Here is a 26,762-nt window from a genome sequence, read left to right on the forward strand (position 1 = left end):
ATAATTAGAAGCGTTATCCAGAGAACAAGAAAGCACAAAAGGATCCTTAAAGTGGGTCTACTATGTTTTCACACTTAAGTCAATAAATACCTCACTTCTACAAATTTAAGAAACATACTTTCAGAACAAAAATTAAGCCAGACAAACGTACTGTCATTAAACACCATTTCATATTCCCCAAGTAATACTTTAATAAATACAACTTAGAGATACTTTCTATAAAAACCCATGGCATTTCCAGCTATTTGAGAGCCTATAACACACGAGGACTTTACTGTTTATGTGAAGTGAATCCATTTTCAAATGTTCTTCCTAACCTTCTTTCTAGCTATCTTTGCACCATTACTTCTTTTTCCAAACAGTTTACTTAGGCCTAAAGCTGCAGCCTGATTTTGGATAATAACCTACTTGATAATAACCAATTGTTCTTAACTAACACAAGCAAATCTTGACACATGGATCTAAATGAAAGCAAAGTTGCATTTACAATTCCCTAGGATGAACAAGCTTAAGAAAGAACTTCTATTCAGAAAATAAAAGTTCCCGAGATAGGATATTACTCACTAGAAAGTTCAAGCTAGCCTAGTAAATGAACATTTTCTTACTTAACAATCTCTTTTACTTGGCTGTAATCACCAAAATTATCTCTAGTAAAGTTTTTTAAAATCCAAACTGATAAACAGTATCTTGCTTTCCATACCAGAGAGTCCCCATGTACAGTTAATTTCTAGGGAACAACAAAAAAATAACCTTAAACAATGATAACAATTTGGCCCTTGAATTTTGAGTTGTTGCTACTGATTTGTATTTATTTCTATTGGTCTATAAATGGATACTAAATCAATTTATAACCCCCACCTATTTGAAAATTTGGCAATACAAAGTAGATAAAGCTAAATTTTATAGATTCTAAACTACTTTTTTTCCTTTTTATTTTTAGCTTAAAAAATCAGAATGGCTAATTTTAAGTGATAAAAAGATGATTACTAATGTTAGAGGAAAAAAGTATACCTGACTTCTAAAAAAGGTTTCCTCGAATATGCAGAAACTGAGTTTCACAAAACACAAACTCTCTCTGATTCTTCCTACATAAGTGGCAACTAAAATTCCTTTTCTGGGCTCCTTTTTCTTTTAAAATTGCTTAAGATAAAGTGAACACTATCTAATTTAGGATATAACAAATATTCTAATCATTGTTTTAATATCATAATTGAGGTAAAAGTCCTTAAGCTCCAAAATAAAACATAAATAAATGAAGAAGGTCTACATAAATCCAAAGAACTCATATTAAATCGAGTGGCCATAATTTCCTCTCTTTCTAAAATAATCATTTTGACTCTATAGACTATGTTTTCTATATATAGTTCAAACATAGCCCAATGATCATCATAGTAGAAAGTCTGTATGCAGTCTGTTTGTTTTTAGAGAGAAGGGAAGGGAGGGAAAAAGAGTGGGAGAGAAATATCAATGCATGAATGAGAGATTCAATGCATGCATGAGAGATACATCTACTGGTTGCCTTTTGCATGCCCCCAACTGGGCACCTAGACCACAACCCAGGCATGTGCCCTGAGTGGGAATCAAACCGGTGACCTTCCGGTTTGCAGGCCAGTGCTCAATCCCCTGAGCCACACCAGCCAGGGCTGTATGCAAAGCTTCTGTGCCAATATGTAAATTCTATCCTATGTCAAAAAAATTAAGATATTTAGAATTCATTAAAGGGTTAAAAAAACTCCTCATGCCTGGCCAGTTCACTAAAAGATCCTTCTGCCTTCCTTAAATATCAAATGAAAGTAGGCCTTTGAAGAGACTCTGCATGAAGCTTATACAAATAGAAGAGAGAAGACATCCAAAACACATGTGCAAAAAAGCAAGCTCAGAAAGGACCAGGTGCGTAATAGGGCACTAACTACAAGAGAATGTAACAAGTGTGATGCATACGGGGAACTATCAAAACAGAAAACTCTGTTTTTTAATGCTGTCCTTATGCAAAAATGATTACATATAATAATTATTTTAAAATATTTACTGAATAATAATTTTTGTATACTCTCAATATTTATTCATAGGGCACATCTCAAATATATTTGTTGGTTGACCAATATAAGATCATAAAAATGCATTTCCTATTCAATATTGTTACAGCTAGATACTCCAGGCAAAATCATTAGAAATCAATTCCTCTTGAGGACAAGAAATTCAAATGGAATGCAGAGTTGGAGTTGTGGCAGGATCTGCTCTTAAAATCCTAGCTTGCTTTGAGACACAGAGAGCAAATGACAACCAGAACCTGATTACTTACAGACTATGCCCCCTGGAAACTAGAATGTCTCAGAGACATTTACTTTCTCTTTGTGAGTGGTCATCATCTTAGTTCAGAGCCCAGACTAACCCCCAATTCTTGGTTACGGAGAACATCAGCCATCAGTAAGTACTCTTTACCACCAAGTTTTTCAGCAGTTGGTCCCAGGACCAGCAGCATGGGCATCCCCAAGGAGCTGGTTAGAAGTATAGAATCAGGTCCCACCCCAGACCTGCTGAATCAGCATCTGCATTTTAATAAGACTCCCAGGTGGCTGATAAGCACTGCTCTACTGAACAGAACAGTGAAGCAAGTCAGAAGACTCAAGTTTAAGCTGCAGACCCATGACTTAATAAATATTCAAGAGTAGGCAAGACAGCAATGTTTAGCCTTGGTTTCCTCAACTGGAGGGAATATAAACTACAGGTAATACTACTCATTCTAGTGGGATGGGGGGTGAGGGTGGATGAAGGTGGAAGAGGATACAGAGGAGTATATGGTGATGGAAAAAGATAAAATTTAAATTAAAAGCATTACTCATTTTATTTATATACATATCTGCTAAAAAGAGTTGTTTCGGGAATAAAAAATGATGGATGCTAAAGCTCTTTGTAAATTATAAAGCACTATACAATTACAAGACATTACTGTTAATCATAAATACAGCTTAATTATACCTGTCTTCGTTTGATCTCTCACAGGCCATTGGAGGCATGTTATTAGATTATACTACATTATTAAGATAAAAGGTTTCTTTGTGTGTCATAAAACTTTTAAGCCCATAATCACACTGTAGCTAAATCTTTCTCTTTTTATTAAAAACGAAATGCCAGCTAGGCCTCATATAGCATTGCTATTATCTTGCTCCAAACACTTGATTTATTCTTACAATCCATTCTTCTGAGGGGCTTTATTATAATTTCCAAGATAACAAGCGAACTGGTTAACCTACTGCCAAGCCTGAGAACTGAGTTGCCCTAGAAAAGGCTGCTTCTGCTTAAGCCCACACAGCAATAGCCTCTCTTCTCCAAAGCAGAGCACGGCTATAAAGCTGTAGTTTACATGCAGTGTTTCACATACTGTATTTTATGCTAAGGGAAGAAACCAGTATTCCAGCTTTCTTCCTGATACATGCTAATCTTAAAAGAAGCCCATAAATCTTAAAAATTGAAAAATTCCTGAATTGCACCCATAGTATCTACAGGTTTGCTTTACCTTTTCCTTACGTATCAAATGGATGCCAAGAAGCTTCTTATGATCAGGGCTTTGTTAACCAAAACTGGATGGCTTTAAAAAGGAAAATCTACCTAATGGATCAACTTATTTATTCATGAGACTCATTTTCTACAAAACTTGGAAAATCAACAACATAAAATGTTAAAGTTGTTAGCTTTATAAGACGCAACCTTAGACCGACTTTCAGCTGCTCACCCAAACCCTTTCTGAACCCAGAAAAACCAGGCTTCCCTCTCTTATCTGAGTTGGCTGTACAGCCCCTGCTTCCACTGTCATCCCAAATGCCACGGGACCCTTACGGAGGATGCAGACTCCATGCAGGGGAACAGAAAAGGATTAACACATGCAACTGTGCAGCAACACTTTTAGATAGTTTAACTTAAAAACAAAACAAAACCAAAAAAAAAGAAGAAAAAGAAAAATGTCTGCCCAGCACGAGAACAACCCCCAGGTCAGCCCAAGAGCAGAGAATTAGTACTATCAGGTGATCAGAAACAAAACCAAGGCAAACACCCACTAAGTTCAATATGCAGTTTCAATATATTATTAAAAGAACCACCACTGATGCACACTTAAAACCACTATCAAGAGGCAAAGGCTACCAGAAAAGCTCCCACCTACAGCACTTGGTTTTGCCAGAAGATTTGACTTTAAGACATAAAAGGCACAGAATAGTACCTTTATGGACAGTTTTTCAGGCTAAGGCTACTACCAGGAGCTGTAAGTTTGTTCTCCATTAAGAAAATGAGAGAATAGAGTGTAGTATCGTGAGAGATGGACAGGCCATGTGGTCGTGTGCTCATCTGTGGGGACGGAAGGTGTGAGAACAAGCTGCCCTTTTCCTAATAGATAATTTAGGGTGGATTCCTACCAGTCTCTGCTGCTCCAGGAGAAGATCTGCTTCTTCCTTCTCCTTTTTGTACAGGATCTCCATTTCCTGTAACCTACAAGAGAAAGAAGACATGGTGAAATCTCCAAGCTGTTTCATAAATGCTACTACATATAGGTTTACAAGAAGTGACAGTCATGTGGGCCATATCACATTTGTGTATTACCGTTTCTCCATCTCCTGTTTCATATCAATTCCCTGTTTTTCCAGAAGCTCTCTCTGGGCGAATGTCCAGTCCACAGGTTCAGAGGGAGTCTCGGCAGAAGGCGTCTTCTCCCGCTCAGCCCGTGCTTGCTCCGGGTGATTAAAACGAAACACGTGGTTTTTACCCATGATAATACGGTTTCCTAGCACAAGAGACACAGGGTTAAGAAAACATTTTTAATATGTACAGTATCTAGGTTAATGACCTCACTCTTTCTAATGCAAAAAGACAGCTTTTGGAATTATACAAGAACATGAATCCTAATGCATCACTTTAGCCTTTAAACAAAGATTCAAAAGTTATAGAGTTGCTCACACAAGCTGTATGATTTTTGCTGAAGACCTCAAACCTGTCCCAGTCTCACCTGAGCGCAGCTGCACAGGCTGGGCCACCCTCTTGCCATTTACGTAGGTTTCTGAGCGTTCGCAGGGCTCTAGAGTCACGATAACTAAGAGGAACGCAAAGTAATGTCAGCATAACAAACCCCTGGGACACAATAACAGAAAGCAGATGACAATGAAGATTCACGGTAGATCCCTGTAACCAACCTAGCGACTGAACGTCAGTGTAACAGTTTACTTTAGGATCCATAACTAGAGCTGTGGTTAAGATAAAACATTTAAATGAATTTGACAAACCTCAGAAGAAGATACGAAATCTCAGTTTTGGTGATACCAGATAGTTCAGTCTATAAAACTGAAAACCATCAGAAAACTTAAGTATGAGATATAGGTCATAACTAGAAACTTAAAAGCAAAAGCTAATATTGTAATCAAGGAAGGAATGAATTATATAACATAAAATACTATTAGATTGTTGTTTTGTTAATAACCTGGACAAAATACAAGAGTGACTTTTTCTTCATTTTTTAGATAAAAATAAACTCTACTGGGTTAAGGTTAGAGGGCCTTCAAATCTCCCACCACCCAGGATATGCATTCCCTTCTTACTTGTCTATCAAATCATTAACATTCAAGACCAAGCCTAATTGCCTATGTCCTGCTTAGTTCTTGGCAGTAACAAAGGGCTTCTTTTGTTCAGGTTATTTTCATGTAAAGTAGCTCTGTCTGTCCCTGCATTTATAAGCAACCCAGGTTTCTCCATTTCCAAATATTAGATTGTACAAGAAAGTATCACTGCAAGAGACAGGGAATACCAAGTCTTGTGTATTTCTCATAATATAGAGTAAAAAGTTGTTGGAAAAACTAAGCCAAGAACTCACCATCCCCACTGTTGTTTCTCTCACTCCGGAAGATACAATGCTCTTCTTTAATGTGAGCCCCACTCAGCACGATGTCCTGGCGCCGCTCAGCATCTGCTTGGCCAACCCTGAACACAGGGAGAGTGTTTCCCAGGGAAATTCAGACACAAAGAGCACTACAATGAATCTCTTTCTCCCAAAGAATATTCTTTGGTATGTACAAAAAAGGTATCACCTTTTTTTTTTAATGAGAGTCTTTCAACTGTAAATTCTATTTTTATACACAGTCAACTTCCCTACCTCAGAATAAGAAACCAAGGAACAATAATACACCAATGTAATTCACACGGCATTATAAAAAGACACAAGTGAACTAATTTCTCTAATGTTCAGATGTAAGAAGGAAAAAATTTTTACTTAGGGTCCTTTAGAGAAAAACTACATGTTCATTGGTTCAGCTGGTTAAAACACATAATTTGGAAAGAGAGGATAGTTTATAACTATTTCAGATGGGAAAAAGAGCAAATCACAATGACAAATTTTTTCAACAACTGACTTCCCTTTATTTAATCACCTAAAAGAAAGCACTAAGCACCAAAAGATACACACATACCTTGTAATTCCATCTTTGATGTAATAAAGCAGGCATTCTGACATCAGCGGGTCCTCATTGAGGTTAACAAGATGTGGGGTCTGAAAAAGGTTAGATAATCAGTCCAAGCAAGTGCCCTGAGAGAGCTGTGGCAACAGCAGGCTGAGGGCTTCCCGGATTACCACCGCAGGCTAGAAAAGAGACTGCCTTCCTTCCCAGATGCAGTGCCGTAATAAACAGAAACTACTCTGTTCAGGCCTTCCCAACTCCACTAATACAGTTTATCTAAAAATATGAGTTCTGAAGTAAAGAACAAGATTCAGTTCTTGATAAAGTCAGAACATTCAGAACACAAAGATAAATTAGTAGTACAGGCTGATTCCCTGGATGGGTAATCATCATTTTTATAAACACTTGGACAAAAATCTTCAAGGATAGCAAAATACGCCACCTCCAAAATAAGCCACTTTGACATATTATTTGGAGCTGCAGGCACTTAAACAGCCAGTGTGGCGGGAGGCTTTCTCCGAACCCCCTCACCTGCACGGACACAGGTCCTCCAAGAGCGGCTCAGGGGCCACCCGTCCCTCCCAGGAGCTTCATGACCCGGGACAGGTAGACTCTCGTCACTGGAGAGGAGGCCAGAAGCTGACCCACACCCAGACCGACGCTGCCACTGACTATCATTCCCTCTTCTCTCCTCTCCTAAGGGCCCGTCCGTCTCCTTGAAAACCGCTTCCTCCCCCTTAGAAACCATCTTTCTACCCCTCTTTTCCTACTGAATGGAACAACAAATTGATTCTCTCTCTCCCTAAAATCAATTTAAACTTTTTTTTTAAAAGGTAATATCTAAGCCTGAATTCTAAACCACATCAGGAAGTTATTTCCCATGTACACACAAGGCAGACATGTTAATAAACTTCTCTTTGTTTTTCTCCTGTTACTCTGTCTTTTACTACAGAGCTCTCAGCCAAGAACTCGGTAGGGTGGGGGAGATTCTTTTTCCTCACCTACAATTCCAATAAATAGTTAAATTTTCAGTGACTTTATAAAAATGTCCCCACACACCCATCACTTCCCTCTGTAATTTTATCCGTTCTTCCGTGGTCCCAGTTATTGTCTTTAGTCTATTAGTCTTTACCTTAAAGAAGAGAATTACTGACAGTTAACACACATATCTTGTAAAAACCCTCTTCATTTAAGTCTATTATTTCTAAAATCTCTTAAAAATAACCAACCTTCTTTGGTGAAAATAACCCACTGGAATCCAAAAATAAGACACATGGTGTTGGGGTCAAAATCTATTCAAGATGATGTCACCAAATGTGAAAAAAATGCAACAGTCAGATGAGAGGGTCAAGAAAAGGGGCCACCAAAGACTTTAAAATGAAATGAGAAAAACCTCTCCATCTTCTCAACTAGCATCTGCCTCTGCAGTTCGAGAGCTTTGCTGATTTGAGAAAGTCAAAGGCCTCTTTGGGCAGCTGGTCTAAGAAAAAAAGGAATCTCTGAAACAGGTTCTATTTTTTTCTTTTCTTGCCTTAAAAGAACTTCCCCCCAGTTTTCAATCGCACTGAGGTGTGACTGACAATTAAAACTGGATTTATTTAGGTTGAATGTGATTTTTTAGAGGTGTACAATGTGTTCATCTGTATATGCACGCATGGGCAATGATTACCCAGCCGAGTTAACATATCAAAAACAGGTTCTAAACTGAATTTGGGTACGGTCAGCTTCTTCAGGAAGTCTAGAAAGTTAAAGCAGGAAGGGTAAAATGAAAGAAAAAGGTTTCAAAACAGAGCTGCTAGTTTGGAATTCTATGCTGTTTACATCACAGAACTTGTTATATATTTTTTAATTTTAATTTTAATTTTTTAGAGAGGGGAAGGGAGCGAGAAAGAGAGGGAGAGAAACATCAGTGTGTGGTTGCCTCTCGCACGCCCCGCAACCCAAGCATGTGCCCTGACTGGGAATCAAACCAGCAACCCTCTGATTTGCAGGCCAGCACGCAACCTCCAAGCCATCCATACTCGCTAGGGTACAAAACTTAAGTTATTTATGATTGGTGTTAAACACCATATTTTTACAAGATGTTATATAAAAACTTTCCCCACAGTTCTTCACACCGAAAGATGTTATAAAATACCTTAAAATATGTGATTGTGTGTGTATATATTCAGATACATGCAAAAGCGTAATAACCCACAGCTGCTACAATCTCTACAACCTTAAATAATATATCTGAATAAATAATGTCATCCTGAAGGAAAAGCCTTTAAACTGTGAAAATCATTGACCTTAGGCAATAAAAACATATAAAAGAGTTTTACTATTGTTCAAGTTTTACAACATATACCTAAAATTTCTTTAAATCAATCTTCTTTGTTGAGAAAAACATACTGGAAATTATGAAAAAGTTATGTGAGAAACCTAATCAAAAGAGTCCTAACTCTGATGGTGTGAGTGGGAAGGTAACTGCCAGAGCCTTTCTGTGTTACTGAGAGAGGAGCAGAGGCTAGAAGGGCGGGGACAGGAATCGTTCTGCTCAGTGTGGAACTGTTCTGCTCAGTGTGTGACTGTCTATAACACACTGCAGAAGCACACTGAGGCGGTTATTGTCCTACACAGAACCGAGCAGCTGCAATTCTTCGAGGGAGTGATAAATCAGGGTTGCTGGTATCTGTGGGAAAATCAGCACAGAAAGAGTAGCCAAGCCAAAGCAAGGTAAGTGAGGTTAGGCTGGGAATTTAAGAGAGGGCAACAACAAAGATGATTAAACATACTGAATCAGGAAGGACCAAAAGTTAGGGGCTTACTGCCTTGGGTTTTACTTTGTAATCAGTACACATAATAGGCTACCCTTGTACTGTCAGATAAAATCAGAAATATCTGAAATTAAGTAAGCCAAATCTCAAGGTTTAAAAAAAGGAGGGGGAACGAGGGGCCAGCCTAAAAAGACATGAAGTGCTCCAGTGACCAGACAAAGAAAAAGTGTTTCTGTTTGCTCGAGTTTCACATTATTTCCTACCTTTTTAGGTGAGAAAACCCCCAGAGTTCCTCCATCTTCCCGAATGGCAACTCCCATCTCAGCCAACAAGGCCTCTCTAGAAAAAACAACCACCACATCAGAATGCCAATACCAAAATCTTGATCAAATCAGTCTGACAAAAAAAAAATTGCCCATATTTAAAGTTAAAATCTTCTTATGCCATCATCAGAAAAATTATTTTTAAGAGAAACAGCACATTCAAAGTAAATTATATTCCTATGTTAGGTGAAGGTATATTTACCTAAATAAGAACTTTGTCTCATCTGACTTTGGAGGTAGATAATAAATCATAATAATGTCTATTTACAAAAAAAGAAGGGATATTCCTTTAGGCTCTACATAAAACTAAACTATTTCCTCAAAAATCTAAGTAAGGAATTAGAAAGTAACTTTGATAGATGGAATATTGGCTGTAAGTGTGAGTTTCCTCAATTATGTTCCCATGCCCAACGTAATACTGGTTCAACAATTCTACCTTAAAATCTCTATAATTAATAAGAAAGTTCTGATATGTTTACTGTATCAATACATTGAAACTCACTTCTGCCTCATTTCTATGAAGAGTGAGAAACAACATTTCAGAAGTGAATATTTATTCCAATAGCAAAAGTTGCATAACTCTATTCTGAGTTATGCTCACATTCAGGGTAGAGATAGAACAGGGATTTTAAAAGTCTGCAACTCAAACGACTTCATTTCTCACCAAAGAGGTTCTAGAAAACTTTGAAAAACAATAATCAGAAAACATTGTTAAATCTGTGCCTTTATCAAAGGCAGCCTTTCTACAAACTAAAAACTATGCCTCAATAGCTCCCAGTTTTTCATAGCTTTTTAGAAATGGAGGGAGGGAGGGAGAAAAAAGGAGAGAGAGAACCATCCACGTGGGAGAGAAACACAGACTGTCTGCCTCCCATACGCGCCCTGATTGAGATTGAACCTGCAACCTAACCTGGGTATGTGCTCTGACTGGGGGAATCAAATCCTCTACACGTCCTGGTCTGTGTGTGGGATGATGCTCCAACCAACCGAGCCACAACAGCCAGGGTGAAGGTTCTTTTATTTGATCATTTCTTACTATAAAGATAATCCAAATTCCCTAGAAAATTCAGAAATATTCCCAGAGTTTAACCTCCTAACCTCTCCATTCTGATGGCTTCTGTTTTACGCAGCTTCTCTTCCCAGGTTTCATTCAGCTCAGCGATGATCTTCTCTGATTCCTACGGGAGGAAGTCCACAGTTAAAGTAGCAAACAGTATCATAATTAAATACAGCATGTCTAGCAAGGACAGCAAGAAGCAGATGATGTCCTCTGAGAACATGAGGCAGATATGATGAGATTTTTTTTCCCTTTCTTAAAATATAGAGAATCATAAAGACTAGGCCTAACACTAAATCAATCCCAGTATATTAATTTAATTAAGTTCTAATAAAAAAAACCTTAATAGTGTGTGTGTGTGCGCGCGCACGCGTGCACAGGAGAAAGGGTAATAATATTAACACCCAAAATGCAAGGCACAATTTCTGACATCCATATCACTACAATTTTGCCATAACTCTAAGGGATTCAGAACATGCTCCCCCAAAACACGATGCCTTAGCATACTCAATATTTTAAGCTGAAGTAATTTGCAAAATGGTATGTGCAGGAAGGACTCTGCTCTCCTCCCGAAGCAGGCTATTAGAGCCTCAGAAGAGGTGCCCCCATACCTGGAAGGCAGAAGTACCCACACCTCTGAAGATGGAGAAATGCCAAGAGGTATCTGAACAAACAGGACAAGTTTCCCCCAGTTTACTATTCTTAGTTCATACCCCTTTTGCCCCATCGGATTTTTTTGCACATCTTTTCACTCTTCATTAAACTTAATGCTCAGGTTTAACACTTCTTACGAAGACTCCTGTGTCATGTCAAACTTTTATTAAATTAATTTATATGCCTTTCATTATTAATCTGCCTTTCGTTACAGGGGCCACAGATAAGAACCTGGAATGGTAGAAGTAAAAATACTGTTCCTCCTTTACAATACAATACCTTCTGAACACAAACCAATGCATTCTGCCACTGAAGTGATCATTTCAGTTTCTTGCTGAGTATTTATTATATGCCAAAAAAATAAGAAAGAAAACATCTTTCTTGCTCTCAAAGAATTTACTATATACCAGAGAGAGAAATAACTGATGAGTTTTTCATTCAATAATTGTATATAACCCCATTACATATCAAGCCCTATTTTAGGCAACAAAAGGTACGGCAGGGAATAAAATTCCTGCCTTTGTGTGACTTACCTTCTAGTAAGGAGGCTCAAATAATCAATCATAATCAATAAGTCAAGTATATAGTACGGCAGATAGCAGTAAGTGCTTTGGAGAAAAATAAAGTGAGGGAAGGAAAGAACACAGGGTGGGGGAGCAAAGGAGCAACATGGAGTGGGGTCGTCACGACAGGGCTCACCGACAAGGCTCTATGTGAGCAGGAGCTTCTACATGAGTATGTGAGGGAACAGGAAGGAAATGCCTGGAATTTTCCAGAAGCAACAACAGTGCAGCTACAGCAACATGTTTGAGTATTGTGAGCAGGTGAGGTACACCCCCACAAAACAAAACCCTACAGCAGAAGAGAACAGGGCACTAAGTGCTAGAACTGAGGTATTCAGAGGTTGCTGGAGTGTGGGTGAGGCAGGGCTGAGTGATGCTCAGGCCGATGAGCGAAGGACAAGCAGGAACTGACTAATGCACGAAGAGGGAGAACCAAAGCAGGAGATGAGCATATGCAAAAAGCAGCAAAATATGCCAAGCACGGAGACAAAATGAGAAAGATAGATGATGATGATAACAATGCTGAGATAATAATAATGATGATAATAGTGATCAGGATAGAAAGACTTAACAGGGACTTCTGGCAAAGATGGAGGTGTAGGCAGATACACTTCTCCTCCTGGCACAATCAAAAGAAGGAAAACAACAAATTTAAAAACAAACAATAACCAGAACTGCCAGGAAATTGAACTGTATGGGAATCCGACAACCAAGGAGTTAAAAAAAAAAATTTCATCCACACAAGTAGGAGAGAAAGAGGTGGGCAGCTGGGGTAGAGAGGACCCGTGGCAAATTGGAGACTGGAGGACCCGGGCAGGGAGGCAGCAGCTGGCTAACCAGGGGGTCCCACACTTACATGCAGATAAACCGGGAGGAACAACTGGGGAGTGAGACAGACCACGAAACCCAGGGTTCCAGAGAGGAGAAATAAAGCCTCAAAACCTCTGGCTATACAAACTTGTGGGGGTTGAGGCAGCAGGAGAAACTTCCAGCAAAACAGGAGAGTTTGCTGGAGAGACCCATAGGGTCCTAGAACAAAAACAAAACCACCAATCTGGGAAACAGCACCAGAAGGGCCCAATTTGCTTGTAGGTAGTGGGGGAAGTGACTGAAAGCGGGCCCAGAGCTGAGCAAGTGGTATTGTTCCTCTCTGACCCCTACCCCACAGACAGCACCACAATACAGCCACAAGGGTTGCCCCACCCTGGTGAATACCTAAGGCCCCGCCCCTTACACCAGGGTGGGGCAACCCATGTGGCTGTGGGTTGCCCCACAGCCATGCAGGCACGCAGAGTCAAAAAAATATGGCCCAAATGAAAGAACAGATCAAAGCTCAAAAAAAAAAAAAAATACAATTAAGCAATGAAGAAATAGCCAACCTACCAGATGCAGAGCTCAAAACATTAGTAATCAGGATGCTCACAGAAATGGATGAGTATAGTCACAAAATAGAGGAAGAAGTGAAGGCTATGCAAAGTGAATTAAAGAAAAATGTGCAGGGAACCAACAGTGAAGGGAAGGAAACCAGGACTCAAATCAATGGTATGAAGCACAAGGGAGAAATGAACATTAACCCAGAACGAAATGAAGAAACAAGAAAAAAAAAAAGAGAGAGAGAGAGAGGCTAATGATCTACAGGACGACTTTAAACATTCCAACATCCAAATCATAAGGGTGCCAGGAGAAGAGGAACAGCAAGAAATGGAAAACTTATTTGAAAATATAAGGAAGGAGAACTTCCCCAATCTGGCAAAGGAAATAGACTCCCAGGAAGTCCAAGAAGCTCAGAGAGTCCCAAAGAAGGTGGACCCAAGGAGGAACACACCAAGGCACATCATCATTAAATTACCCAAGATTAAAGAGAAGGAGAGAATCTTAAAAGCAGCAAGAGAAAAGGAGACAATTACCTACAAGGGAGTTCCCACAAGACTATGAGCTGATTTCTCCAAAGAAAGCTTGCAGGCAAGAAGGGGCTGGAAAGAAGCATTCCAGGGCATGAAAGGCAAGGACCTATATCCAAGATTACTCTATCCAGCAAAGCTATTATTTAGAATGGAAGGGCAGATAAAGTGCTTCTCAGATAAGGTCAAGTTAAAGGAGTTCATCATCACCAAGCCCTTACATGAAATGTTAAAGGGACTTATCTAAGAAAAAGATGATCAAAAATGTGAACGGTAAAGTAACAACAAATTCAGAACTATCAACAACTGAACCTAAACAAACAAACAAGCAAACTAGGCAAACAACCAGAACAGGAACAGATCCCAGAAAGGGAGATCACATGGCAGTTTTTCAGCAGGGAAGGGGAGGAAGGGGAATGTGGGAAAAGATACAGGGAATAAGAAGCATAAATGGTAGGTACAAAATAGATGAAGAAGTTAAGAATAGTACGGGAAATGGAGAAGCCAAGGAACTTATATGACCCATGGACATGAACTAAGGTGGGGCAATGCTGGTGGAAGGGAGGAGGTACAGGATGGAGGGGAATAAAGGGGAGGAAAAAAATGGGACAACTGTAACAGCATAATCAATAAAATATATATATTTTTAAAAGACTTAAGCCCTGGCCAGTGTTGCTCAGTGGATTAAACACAGGCCTGAGAACCAAAAGGTCTCTGGTTCAACTCCCACTCAGGGCACATGCCTCAGTTGCAGGCCAGGTCCCCAGTAGGGGACACATGGGAGGCAACCATGCATTGATGTTTCTCTCCCTCTTTTTCTCCCTCCCTACCCTTCTCTTTAAAAATAAATAAATAACATCTTAAAAAAAAAAAAGACTTAACAGTTCAAAAAATAGTATGATTCACTTAATAGGCTATTTTATAAAAGTCTCTCAGATCTCAAAACATAATTACATAGAAATAAACTGTGAATATGTAATACCATAAACCTAGGCGTCTGACATTTGCAGGGAGCATGTCAAAGAGCCAAGAGTAAAGAGTCAAGGCAGCAGCTACAAAAGCGAAGCAGTACAGGAGTTGGGAGGAACAAACTGGAGAGCACAACTCGACCAGGGGCGTGTTAAATGCATCTGCAAGTGACTATGAAGTGGCAAGTACAAGATAAGCTGGCACCATAACCTATATGATATTAAGGCTTATTAATGACAGCTGGGTAGGAATTGTTACAGTCTCAAAACGACAACTTTGAAAACAAAGAAAAAGAATACAATGCCACTGACCAGACCAGAGCAATTATACTAGTGCTTATTAAACACAGTGTGGCCCACAAGCCACTAATGTTCATTACGGAATACAAAGTGACCCAGAGATACCATAAGTACCATGAGATATTCAAAACTTTTTTTCTGGTTGGTTTTCAGAAAAAGATCATGTCAGGGTAAAGGCTTGTCTGGCTGTATTAATGGAATCCATTTGGGGCAACTGCAAACTCACCCTAAGGAAGCAAAGATACTGTCCAGGGATCCCCTTTTACCATTTTGCTGCCAACTCTAATGTGGCATCAATAATTTTACTTCCCACCTGGAGGGTAAGTCAGAATATGATACCTTTGTAGAAAAGAGATTTAGTGAATAAGCTGAGTAGGGCACTACTTTTATTTTTCAATATAGCTTCAAGTTGAAATGTTTATATTGTTTACAAAACTGTTTTTAAAAACTCTAAGAAAAATTGGAGAGAATGACATTGAGTATCACTTTAGCAAAACTTGAGTGCTGGGAAAAGCCTGGGAAAACCATTTATGCCAGAACCATTCTAGGGATAAAGAAATTGAGGACAAGAGAAAGTAAGCAATTAACCTGTGGCCACACTTCTTCCTGAGCCAGGTCTAGAACTGGGTTTCCTAACTCTCAGTGTTGTTTCTACAAGTAAAGCAGAATTGGTAAGCTTTACAAAATATATTCTACAAAAAAGCTCAAAGTTCCTGGCTGGTATAGCTCAGTGGATTGAGCGCGGGCCTGCGAACCAGACAATCACGGTTCGATTCCCAGTCAGGGCACATACCGGGGTTGCAGGCTGGTTCCCTGCAGGGCAGTTCCCAGCAGGGGATGCACAAAAGGCAACCATACATTGATGTTTCTCTCCCTCTCTCCTTCCTTTCCCCTCTAAAGATAAATAAATAAAATACTTAAAAAAAAAAAAAAAAAGCTCAAAGTTCACTAAAAATGAAGAAAGAGTGAAGCGGATTTTCTCCAAGCCCGAACGACAAACTTAGTACAAACAAGATGGAGATGCCAATGGGACGACAGCTCCCAGTCTCTGCATCATCTGGTCACTCTGCGGGCAGGCCCAGCACCCTGGTGTCCAGTCTGCCCCAAACCCTAAAATGGGGATTCGTGCTTAAGAAATGAGGAGCTGAAAAGACGAAATCTTTAAAGGGTCCGTCCTTCCTGCAGGTACTCACATTAAAAAATTCTAAAAAGCAGAGTGACATCAGAAACCTCTTTTAAGTTCCAAGGAATGTTGGGCTAAAGTGTCATTCAACTTCAGTCTCACATCATGTATGTCTAGCTGTTTATGCAGCACTGGTTAATAATTGTTTATACAGCTAAACACAACTGAATCTCTTCCATGATTCAGTTATGGTGAAACCCACAAAACAAGTAACAAAAATTTCCATGAAAAAAAAAATCACAATTTGTGATATTTAAAAGTTAAGTGCTTATATTATACACAGAACATTCCTGAAAGCCATCAGATGGCCAAGGTTTTACTGTACTGAACATAGCATGCTCCATGAGTGAGTTCCAAGTGTGGGGCCCTTGGACTCCTAGCAGAGCATTTGCCCTTGCATGCTTCTGCAATGGGTATTTGTGGATATTTATAGTCTAAGCCCAAGCAATGGCACTCACAGTGCTGACTTTGATGCTAGACTAATAAACACCAGAGCCACCACACAGTGGCTATAGCTACATATTTTAAAACTTACTGAATGGGAATCTAAATCAAAGGTACATACATTCCAATTCAGTGTGAATTATAACTAAAGACTGAAAGCATGTCATTCTGTTTTGCCAGAGAGGTTTATGAAGGGCTCAAAATATTTATGATGGGGTAACATGGTGCCTCTTCCATACGAAAACAGACTACTCGATAAACAAAGCAGGGGCAACGTCCTATGAAAACGTATACTACTATACCAACTGGTCATTTTTTTAATCAAAAAGAGAAGCAAAAGGGAAATAAAATGTTGGGAAAATGAACTGTTTACCATCACAGTATTTTTCTCTACAGTGTCATGTCTTAGGAACGCAGTTACTTCACACTTGACAATGAAATAACCAAAACCAAAAAATTCTCAAGGATTTCTATCACATAACAATGGCCTTGCTGTGGATGCAAGATGTTATCTGCCAGCAGCATTAAAATGCAGGTCTGCCAGATGGAATTCTCACCACTCACAAAGCAAGAGCAGAACCAAGGCGCTTATGCTCCAGTGAACTACCGTGCCGCACTAAAAACTCAAGATTCAATGCAAAGAAGCTGTTTTCTAAAGGCAGGAAGAATAAAAGATTTCATTTATGTTGGCTTAGGGGAGAATTAAAACAGAGAAATGAACAATATTACTTTCTGATGAAAATAATACAGTTTTGTTTTTGGTGGAAAGTAGGGAGGTCGCGGGGAGGGTTTGCTGAATAACGGCAGTGTTATTCCCTAGAAACTATTTGGAAGACACTGGATGACCTAATTCTTCAGAGTCTGGTTAATGTCTTGACTCCTAACATTCAACATTATTTTCAGTTGGACCCACTTGGCAGTTAGGAAGAACTTTCTCTTTATACCAAGATGTATGTTAAAAGAAAGTATCATCTCACTTGTACGCTAAGCCTTTCATAAGCAAATAGTAAGATTCAAAATCCTCAAATAAAAGGAACATTTTATATTAAATAGTAAGTGGGAGATTTCCTTTTTCCTTCCCAAAGAGCATCAGTGACAGCAACTTTGTCACCGATGCCTCCGTGATAAAATACATGAGTGAAGCCTCCCTGCCCAGAGCTTCACTAATGTCTTCAGAAAAATTTCAAAGTCAATTTTACATCAGCAGGAATTACCATTCAATTTGCAATGTGAGAGGATTTCTCACTCCCTCTGGCCTTGCCAGGTTATTTCAGAACTTCAGCCACATTCCACTAACATGTTCTGGGGGAAGATCCAAGATCATCCCTTTGGTTTCCAAAGCACCTTATTTTAGCCGTAAAATGCCAGGGGGAAAGGTGGGCTGATTAAGAAAATCTCAGCCTCACCTGAAAAATGAAGTGACAGCATTTGCCACCTTCAGTTATCAGGCTTAATTCCCTTTAGTGGTGAAAAGGTTCAGCATTTCCAATTATTAATCTGTCAAAGTGTGTCTGTCACTCTCCCCCTCACTCCCTAAGTGAGCAGCAGTCGTAGATGCAAAGAGGACTGTTAGGTCGGCAGCCTGATGACAGTGTCCCAGCTCCTCACAGTGTCTTCGCCCTCCTAGATTTCCCTACCCCGGCACTCTTGAACATAAAGGCCAAAAGATATGGACCAAACTAACATCTTGAATGATAAGCAAGGAAAGAAAAAGCATCTGTAATGCTGTCACAATGACTTGATGCGTGGCACCACAGGTGACAACTGTCTGCTCTCATTGTAGTCACTGAGGGGGAAGGAAGAACCCATGAGTCAGAAGGCTTTGCTGTTCCTGACTTTCACATTCAGGGAGAGGCAAGAAAGGCCCTGCCTGAGCCAGCAACAGGCTGGGAAAGCAAAGCTGGTGCCACATCAGGTGACCTTCACATGCAGGACTAAAGGGCACAGCGCTAAGGCCTCTGACCCCACGTGTACCCGCACAGGAGGAGGCAGGCCTCCCACAACGGTGACTGCAAGGCTCCAAGGCTTTCCATGGACTTCCAAACAATGTCACTTCACGTGTCTTGGAATAAACTTGGTATAACCATTCAAATGTTCAAACTGTCTTTTGATTGTGTATTTATTTTACTAAACACATGCATGGCTCTACATAAAATTCTTCTAATGAAACCAAATGTTTTCAACTAGATTTCTAACTAAACAGTTTCTTTTCTTTTTTATCCACACCTGAGGACACTTTTTCATTGTTTTAGAGAGAGAGGAGAAGGACAGAGTAAGGAGGAGAGAGAAACACTAATGCAAGAGCGAAGCATCAACTGGCTGCCTTCCCACATGTGCCATGTGCCTGGACCAGGGATCAAACTTGTAGTTTAGGTGTGTTCCCTGAAAGAGAATCAAACTGGCGACCTTTCGGTTACAGGACAATGCTCCAACCAACTGAGTCACACTGGCCAGAGCTCTAACTAAACAACTTCACTGTGACTTATAAACTACCTCAGAACTAATGCACATATCTACTTATCAGTTACTTGGTGTGGCCAACCTACGATCTACCCATGCATCTCTCCCACTCTGCCTGGCCATGTCAGACTCAAGCATCCTGGTGAAAAGACTTTTATTATCTCACAAAGCAGCAAATTTCACTTTGAGGACAAGTTAGAAAGTTCTTCCATCTGCTGAAGCAAAATCTCGGTGATTTTTAGTCCTAATTCTGCCTTGTGAAACTGCATGGAATACCTTTAATTCAGTATGAATTATGAACTTACCTTTAGACGTTCAATGGCTTCCTCTCCTCCAGGTGTAGACATAATCCTCTCCTGAATGCTGGTCACAGATGTTAAGCCCACCTGACTATTGAGTGAGCAGGAAGATGAAGATGAAGTAAGGGACCCCATGGATGCTGTGGAAAAATTGCCAGGGCGTTGATTCTCAGAGGCTAGCAAGTACCTATGCTTATTGTTCTGAAAATCTTTCAGATCTGGGAGTCAGAAGGGAAGGCAGAAAAAGTGGAAAGGAAGGAAAGGAACAGAAAAGGAAAAAGACAGGAAGGAACACCAGTGTAAGAAAGGAAAGCATTAAAGTGCCACGACAAAGACATGTTAAAATACGAAGGCAAGCTGTAACTTTTCTAGATGGCAGTTCTAAAACATGTCTGTCTTTAATCTGGGTATCCTAGAAGTTAAGAACCAATTCTGAATTTAGAAACTAAAAAACTGCCGCATAGGTTAATGCTATTGTACCTGGTAGGGGGTAACCAGGGCCTCGGAGGATAATGCTTAGGCATTCTCCCTAAGCAGCTTTGCTACATTCCTTCTATTCCTTCTGTGGCTCCAAATCTACAATGCCTCAAATTTACACTACTCTCAAACTCTGTGGTTTATCACAGTAAGAGAAAAAAGATGATCACTTATTTATCAAGAAGAGTACGTATGATCCTGGTCCAGTGTTTTATAGGATTCAGCAAAAATTCCTTCAAAATGTTAGTTAAAACAAAAATCTGAGCACTTAGTAGTGTACTTTGTTAAGCAACATTTCAGCTATACTAGAATTTTTTAAATATACATTTTTTTTAAAAAAAAAAAAAGAAGAGTAATTGTAGAAATGACAGAAATTTTGTGTAATTCCTAGTTAAGAACTTGGGGCCAACTGCTTGCATCAACAGGGAAGAACAATTAGCAAATGAATGAATCTGGTATAGTTTACATTCATCTATTGAAGCAATGCCAAAATTAAGGCTGAGTATTTGCTGAGTGAGGCCTCTTACTTTTTCTAACAGTATGACCATGAGTCATCGGCCAGCCAAGTTCCTAGTATGAAATGCAAGTTTTAGGGTTACATTTCATTTACTAAGATCTGCATCAGAGGTGTAGATTTTGCTTTTCAACTTAGTTTTGGTACATGAGCCACGAACAACAAAATTCAGTAATGTGCTGTCTGTACTTTCCTTCATTAATCATCCTTCTCAAATAGACACCACAGAAAAACCATGGTATTAGTGCATTCCTATTTTAAAATCAGCACATTTTTAACTTTGAGAAAATCTATATTGCTTAAAATTCATATAAAAACTAAGTTTTCCTTAAAGGATATGGGTCAATACAAACAGAAAAAATATTGTAAGCGCTGTCTGGCCTACTCATCTGTAATTAATCAAAGCCAGTTCTTGAAGCCCCTTAAAACTAGTGGCTGCTTCAAGACAGTTTGAAAACCACCATCTGCAAATATAGAAGATAGGAAAACAAGCAAATTTAAAAGGGAGATAGAAACTGGAGCAAAAAATCAGCTACCAGGTGATGGCAGCAAGGTGGGAAAGAACAAAAGGATGGAGATGGAAGGTCCCGACTAACACATGCAGGCCCTAAAATCAATTAAGAGGAGTCGATTGAAATGCAAATTCAGAAGTAGTCAGGGCTGCTTTCCGGGACCGCACAGAATCAGAACTTAGGTCATGCATAGCTCTCGGGGGAGATGCCACAGCTGCTCAGGGAAGAAGAAGGCAACAAGCTGGCAGCAGCACCTCCTGCAGCACAAAAGCAAGAAAAAGACTGTGCCTTTCCCACAGCAGTGCTTTCCCACACCAGTGTCGCTCAGCTTTGGAAATCTCAGACAGAGCCGTTCCAGGCCAAGAGTCTCCCTGCACCAGAATGGCTTAGTGCCCTCCAGGCCTAACTCCATCTGAGGGGCCAGCATTACGTTTGGTTTCTCTTAGGTTTTCCTCATATTCTGTCAAGCCAACAAATCAATAAAAATAAAAAACTTAACCCACCCTAAAATCAATATTCTTCATTTCTTGTAAGGTAACAATTCCTTGATAAATTATCTTAAAAGAGTAGAAATTATACCACCAGCTTAGTAATACATATGGAAAGACTAATGTGTGATCCTTTATAAAAAGTCCTCATTTTAAGCACAAATTTTATTCACTTAAGTTTTTTAAATTTAATTTGTAATTCATGAAAATAAAATGTTTACCTAACTATCAAGTAAACTGAGGCCCACATACAAATGACACCAACTTAGCCTAAGAACAGTCTGAGTGCTAATCCAACACTCACAAAGCAGCTCAGTCACAATCTTATCAACTGGAAGGGACTGGTTTTAATTAATTATACATACACTAAGGCTCAGAATTACACAGCTAATTAAAATGGCTTTTGCTATTAAATAATCAGACTTGAAGAATCTTAAGAGCAAAAAAAGTGAAATAATGATTAAAAGCTAGGGTTTTGGCTTACACTATCCAACCGGACCACACAGAAACCATGGGATCAACAGCCAACTAACCACTCCAGGTAGCTGTGTCCTTATTGGTAAAATTGGCAGGATAAAACTTTTTGAGTCATTGACAAGATTAAATGAGACAACATATCCAAGGTACTAGAATGTGAACTGCTGTTACCATCATCTGTGACCTTGGGTTCAGTTTAAGCACATAAGTAGAAAAATGGAAGAGTAGAAGCAACAAGAGATTCTTAAGCCTCTTAACGTTATTCAAGACCAAACTGAAATTCAGCAAAGATTTCTTTGCTAAATGTAGAGCAAAAATAGGAACAGTTCTGAATCTACATACACTATGCTCTGTCTGGGATTTCACTATTAGAACTGCTGGCATGCAAAGCTCATTTTAAGCCTAATCCAGCGGAGGCAGATTAGCAAATCAGAGTACTGGAAATGACCAATACACAAAATACACACATTTGCCTCCACTTCCAGAGTAATCATCGATCAATGGATCAACTGAAGGTAAGCAGGAGGGAAAATACAAGAAGGGTCAAAGTTCAGGGTTAGCAGTGACACAGAGAAGGAACAGAGCAGTATTTCTGCATTTGGGGAGATGAAAATATTAACACTTAGAATATATTATCATTTTACAAACTGTATTCATCTAAAATCAAGTGGTAATCAGTAAGACAAACTAAACTAGAAAACCAAAAGTGGCCTCAAAAATCTTATTAGAATTCTAAATAATATATGAATTTTTAAATCAAAAACCATAAATCTGCTGCATTAAATAAAGCCAATACTATTCTGTCTAAATAATCTAGTTAATTTGCTCCAGAGAACTTCTGATTAGTCAGTATGCCTAATCAGACACAAGTGGGTTCATTTTAAGACATATTGTAAGATAACATTCTCTGAAAGCCTAATTCTTGAACTTGAAACAGATATTTTCCTCTTTGTATGTTCACAGGGATTAGGGTGGGGGCATCCACACATGTATCACTACTACTACAGAGAAAGTAGTAGTAGTGATTTCTCTATTAATCACTACATTCGCACATGTATCACTATTAATCCAGAGAAATCCAGAATGCAAAAACAAAAATTTCAAGTACCACTTAGTTTCTCAGTGAGAAAAAGCTTAACATTTCAAATAAACTTCACTGCTGATCTAGCAGAAATCTAATAAAAATACAAGTAGTGATAGAGTCATGAAAAATTAATTTCACAAGTTCAAATGGATATCCTGGTGCATACTATATAAAAAAAATCCTGAGATCATTCATTTTCATTGGGTTTTTTAAGAAGAAGGAAAAAAACCCTTTCACTATCATCTAGCTTCAAGTCCCTTAAACCTAATTCTAAATATAAGAACCCTGAAGAAGAGAGGATTCAGTTTTGAACTGTTCCTGAATTCACTTACTATCAATGATGTCTCCCAGTCCCTGAGCACGAAGAAGGTCCTTCAGTCGTGTCACCTCCTCCTTTAATTCACGGACAAGCTTGGCATTGGGGTCCTCATTAATAACTGCATTGCATTTAATTTGTTTCGCACGATCTGCATATCTAGATCCAAAAAGATTTCGTTTTTGCCATTACTCAGATACTCTACTCCTTTAAGTAACATACCATTAGTTCTAAAGCAAACAGCTTGAGTATTTGCACATACGCATCCTTAATAATAATAGTTTTATAAAGTTTTATAGTGCCTTATAAAGATGAAGAAAAAGGCGCAGATGAATTTAAGTGATTTAGTCAAGCTCACAAAGGAATAAATACCAGAGAAGGAATCAAACTCAAAAGTGATTTGTAAGACTATACAGTATTGCTTTCAAGCATATTAAAAGTATCTTTAATAAGAGAAGAGTAGAACGTTTGGGTTTAAAATAATAAAACCTATGTATGTATAGAAATATTCTATTAGTACACACTGTCAACTAATTCTTTTTAATGCTACCTATATGACGAACATTTCTATAATGACAAACACCACAAGGGACACTTCTTTTTATAGAAATGAATAGTTTTAAGAAATTCTCACTATTACCTAAAAGTTACCCCAAAAGTCTCACTTGAACAATTTCAATACCTTTCCTATGAAAAAGTCCTGGACTTTCCCAATGAAAGTGAAAACCATAAACAGATCGATTCTATCATAATAAGAATCCCTTACCCCCACATTTTCTCTGTTACGAGAGGACTGGATCGTTACTAACCTAAGTGACTACCCCCACAGTGGAAGAAAACACATGGCCTAACAAAACGACCTAACGCGGCGTTGTGTCTGATTCAGCTATTGGGATCAGACTGGAGTACCTCAGAGTGCTCAGGGTTTCATCATAGTTGATATCTGCTGGGCTCAGAGCAGCCACCATTGCAGTCCGAGAATTGCCACCTAAAAAGATGAATCATGATTATTTTAAATCATACTCATTTTAGAAAAGTTTTGTTGAATATGTCAGAACAGACAGCACAACCTCAGATTCTAAGATTTATTCAAAAGTCAACAAATTTCTTAAATGTCCCCAGGTCAGGCACTGTGCTCAATCCGGGTGTCGGGATCGGCCCTATCTCCCTCCCTCCCATGCCAGGCCAGAGCTCTGCCACTCCGCCAGGGCCACTCTGCCAGGGCCACTCCTGGTGATGAGAAAGTCACTGTGACACAGAGGGCCAGACAGGCCAGCCTCAGCCTCTTCTTTCCATCAGCAATGTTTGACACAGCCGACCGTACCCTCCTCATGATCAAGGAGGGGAAGGAGCTACAGAAAGAATAAATGAAAGTCCAAAAACATCAGTAAAATTGAGTGTGAGTCTGCCTCTAATCATGTGTGCCTCAAAAGAGCACGGAGTTCTCAAAGAGGAAGAAAGAGCAACAGTCCGAGGCAGGTGTGTGGTCGGGAAGACAACTACTCCACAGCTCATGTCCTGAAGGCAACAACGTAGGGGAGAAAACCCCAATTTAAATAAACGTGTATACCTCCAACCAGCTTAAATCAAAAAGATAATTACCCACCAGTGGTCAACGTACCTAGATTTTCTCGAAGGAGCCAAGTGAGTACAGAATCCCTGTAGGGAATAAAATCAGTTTTCTTCTTCTTCTTACTCTACAAAACAGAAAGAAATGGTCTTAGTGTTGTTAAGGAGAAAAAATTCACATCAAAGGCAAACCCGCTTAAAATGCCCAAGTAAATTAAATTACAGTAGAACCCTTACTGTGGAAATTTAACACCCACAGCTTCAATTCTTCCCAATACCCAAAGCTCATACAATAAAGTGATTGTTTCTTTTTATATTTTATTTTGAAAAATTTGTAACACACAAAATAGTTTAGAGAGTAGTATAATGAGGTACCATGTAGCCATCATGCAGCTCCAACCATTTTCAATGTTTTGCCAATCATGTTTCAACTATCCCTCAAACACTTTTCTACACTTTTCATTCCCAAACCATTCTGGAATAAATTGCAGACATCATGTCCTTCTAATCCCTAAATCCTCAGGAGATGAGGACAGTCTCTTAGACATACAGTTAAGACCAAATTAAGGAAATTTAATATCAACATAATAAATACTATTATCTAACATCCTATCCATATCATGTCTTTATAACTCGTAGTGTTTTAAAACAAAACCAACATTTCACCTATGAATACTTCAGGTACATATCTGTAACCAAGAAGGACTTTAAAAAAAAACACAACTGCATGACTATTACACACTTAACAAAACTAACAGTAATCCCTTAACATCAAATACCAAATCCCTTAACAGTAATCCCTTAACAGTAATACCAAATCCTCAGACAATACTTTTTACTTCTGCAGAGGGGCAAATACAAATCCTGTACATTCAAGGCCAAATATATACAAGCCACTCACTTAGTTAAAGTATCTACTTGGCCACCAAATCATCAAGTGGGGCTGTTAATCTACTAACTCTTATACAGCAATACCCATTTGGTTTCTCTGAGTGGAAATTATGCCTAAAACGAATCATTAGCGTTGGAGTAAAAGGTCTAAGAAAATGATATAATCAGCTAATCTGGAGATTTGTAAAGACTGCAAAATGTATTTTTCTTATACCACTCTATCCGTTACCCTTCTCATTATCACAGAATAAAACAAAAAGCACCAATGCAAACCCAGTGCTGCAATGGAGGAAGTTATATCCTTTGAAAGTAAAATTTTTTGCACATAAAGGCCACTCCAGTGTCTGCTGGCTGACTGATGTGTTGTGATAAGAAGGTACCAGGGAAGAAGCCAGGGTTTACTGAGATGCATCTCCCCTGTCACTGGCAGTTTCATAATCCATTCCTGGTATAATCTGAGCTTCAAGTAGACTGAGGATGATCTAGTTCTTACAAAACCATCACTATTCAGAAAAAGAATACTATGCAGCTGACCTTTAGTTTACTGAGTAAAGAAAGTAGGCAAGCAGCACTTTAATTCCACCTCTTATCAAAAATATCCCTTCAATCTGCACACATTCTCACAATTAGAAGGTCATTTCCAACAGCAGTTTCTCAATTACACAGACCGCAAGGCAGACTGAAACCACTCAGTCATTCATAGTCTAGTGGAACTTTCACTTCTCTCCCAAATTCTCGAGGCCCAAGTCCTCAGTTTATCCTTTTCTAAAGTTCCCTACTCACTCTACCTTGCCTATGGTTAGTACTGAAAATGCTGCAAGATTTAAAGCATGACAGTTACAATGGCTACAAACAATACTCTAAAAGTAAGCAGCGTCAGTCTACCAAAAATGTTCTATTTTCATTTCTGTAGATTAGACTAAATTAAGGAGTAGCTAAATGAATATGCATAAATAGAACTTCAATCTTTTCTATTTGAAAATACTCTGGAAGTTTAACCACTTCATTTCTACTTGCTCTATTATACAGATGAATCTCATGTCTTATATCTGTAATTTTTAAAAATAAGTGCTTCAGTAGCTACACAAAAAA

General features: G+C 39.0%; 1 protein-coding gene across 6 annotated transcripts in view; it reads right to left on the reverse strand.

The window, feature by feature from the left end:
* The window catches only part of KIF1B (kinesin family member 1B), a 139,869-nt gene that overhangs the window by 63,707 nt on the left and 49,400 nt on the right, over nt 1-26,762 (reverse strand). For 3 of the 6 annotated variants that reach the window (XM_037165653.2, XM_037165654.2, XM_037165655.2), the window contains exons 10-20: nt 24,832-24,907; nt 24,120-24,198; nt 23,227-23,369; nt 19,349-19,482; nt 10,612-10,691; nt 9,454-9,529; nt 6,447-6,526; nt 5,855-5,961; nt 4,997-5,080; nt 4,594-4,774; nt 4,410-4,482 (exon numbers count right to left, since the gene is read on the reverse strand). In XM_037165653.2, coding sequence (XP_037021548.2) covers nt 4,410-4,482; nt 4,594-4,774; nt 4,997-5,080; nt 5,855-5,961; nt 6,447-6,526; nt 9,454-9,529; nt 10,612-10,691; nt 19,349-19,482; nt 23,227-23,369; nt 24,120-24,198; nt 24,832-24,907 — 1,113 coding nt within the window. Of the gene's footprint in view, nt 1-4,409; nt 4,483-4,593; nt 4,775-4,996; nt 5,081-5,854; nt 5,962-6,446; nt 6,527-9,453; nt 9,530-10,611; nt 10,692-19,348; nt 19,561-22,277; nt 22,320-23,226; nt 23,370-24,119; nt 24,199-24,831; nt 24,908-26,762 lie in introns of all 6 variants that reach the window. The other 3 variants (XM_053660343.1, XM_053660344.1, XM_037165652.2) reach the window with 2 other exon arrangements.

The sequence above is a fragment of the Artibeus jamaicensis genome, unplaced genomic scaffold, assembly GCF_021234435.1.
Source record: "Artibeus jamaicensis isolate MK-2021 breed Jamaican fruit bat unplaced genomic scaffold, CSHL_Jam_final scaffold_847, whole genome shotgun sequence".
NCBI lineage: Eukaryota > Metazoa > Chordata > Mammalia > Chiroptera > Phyllostomidae > Artibeus > Artibeus jamaicensis.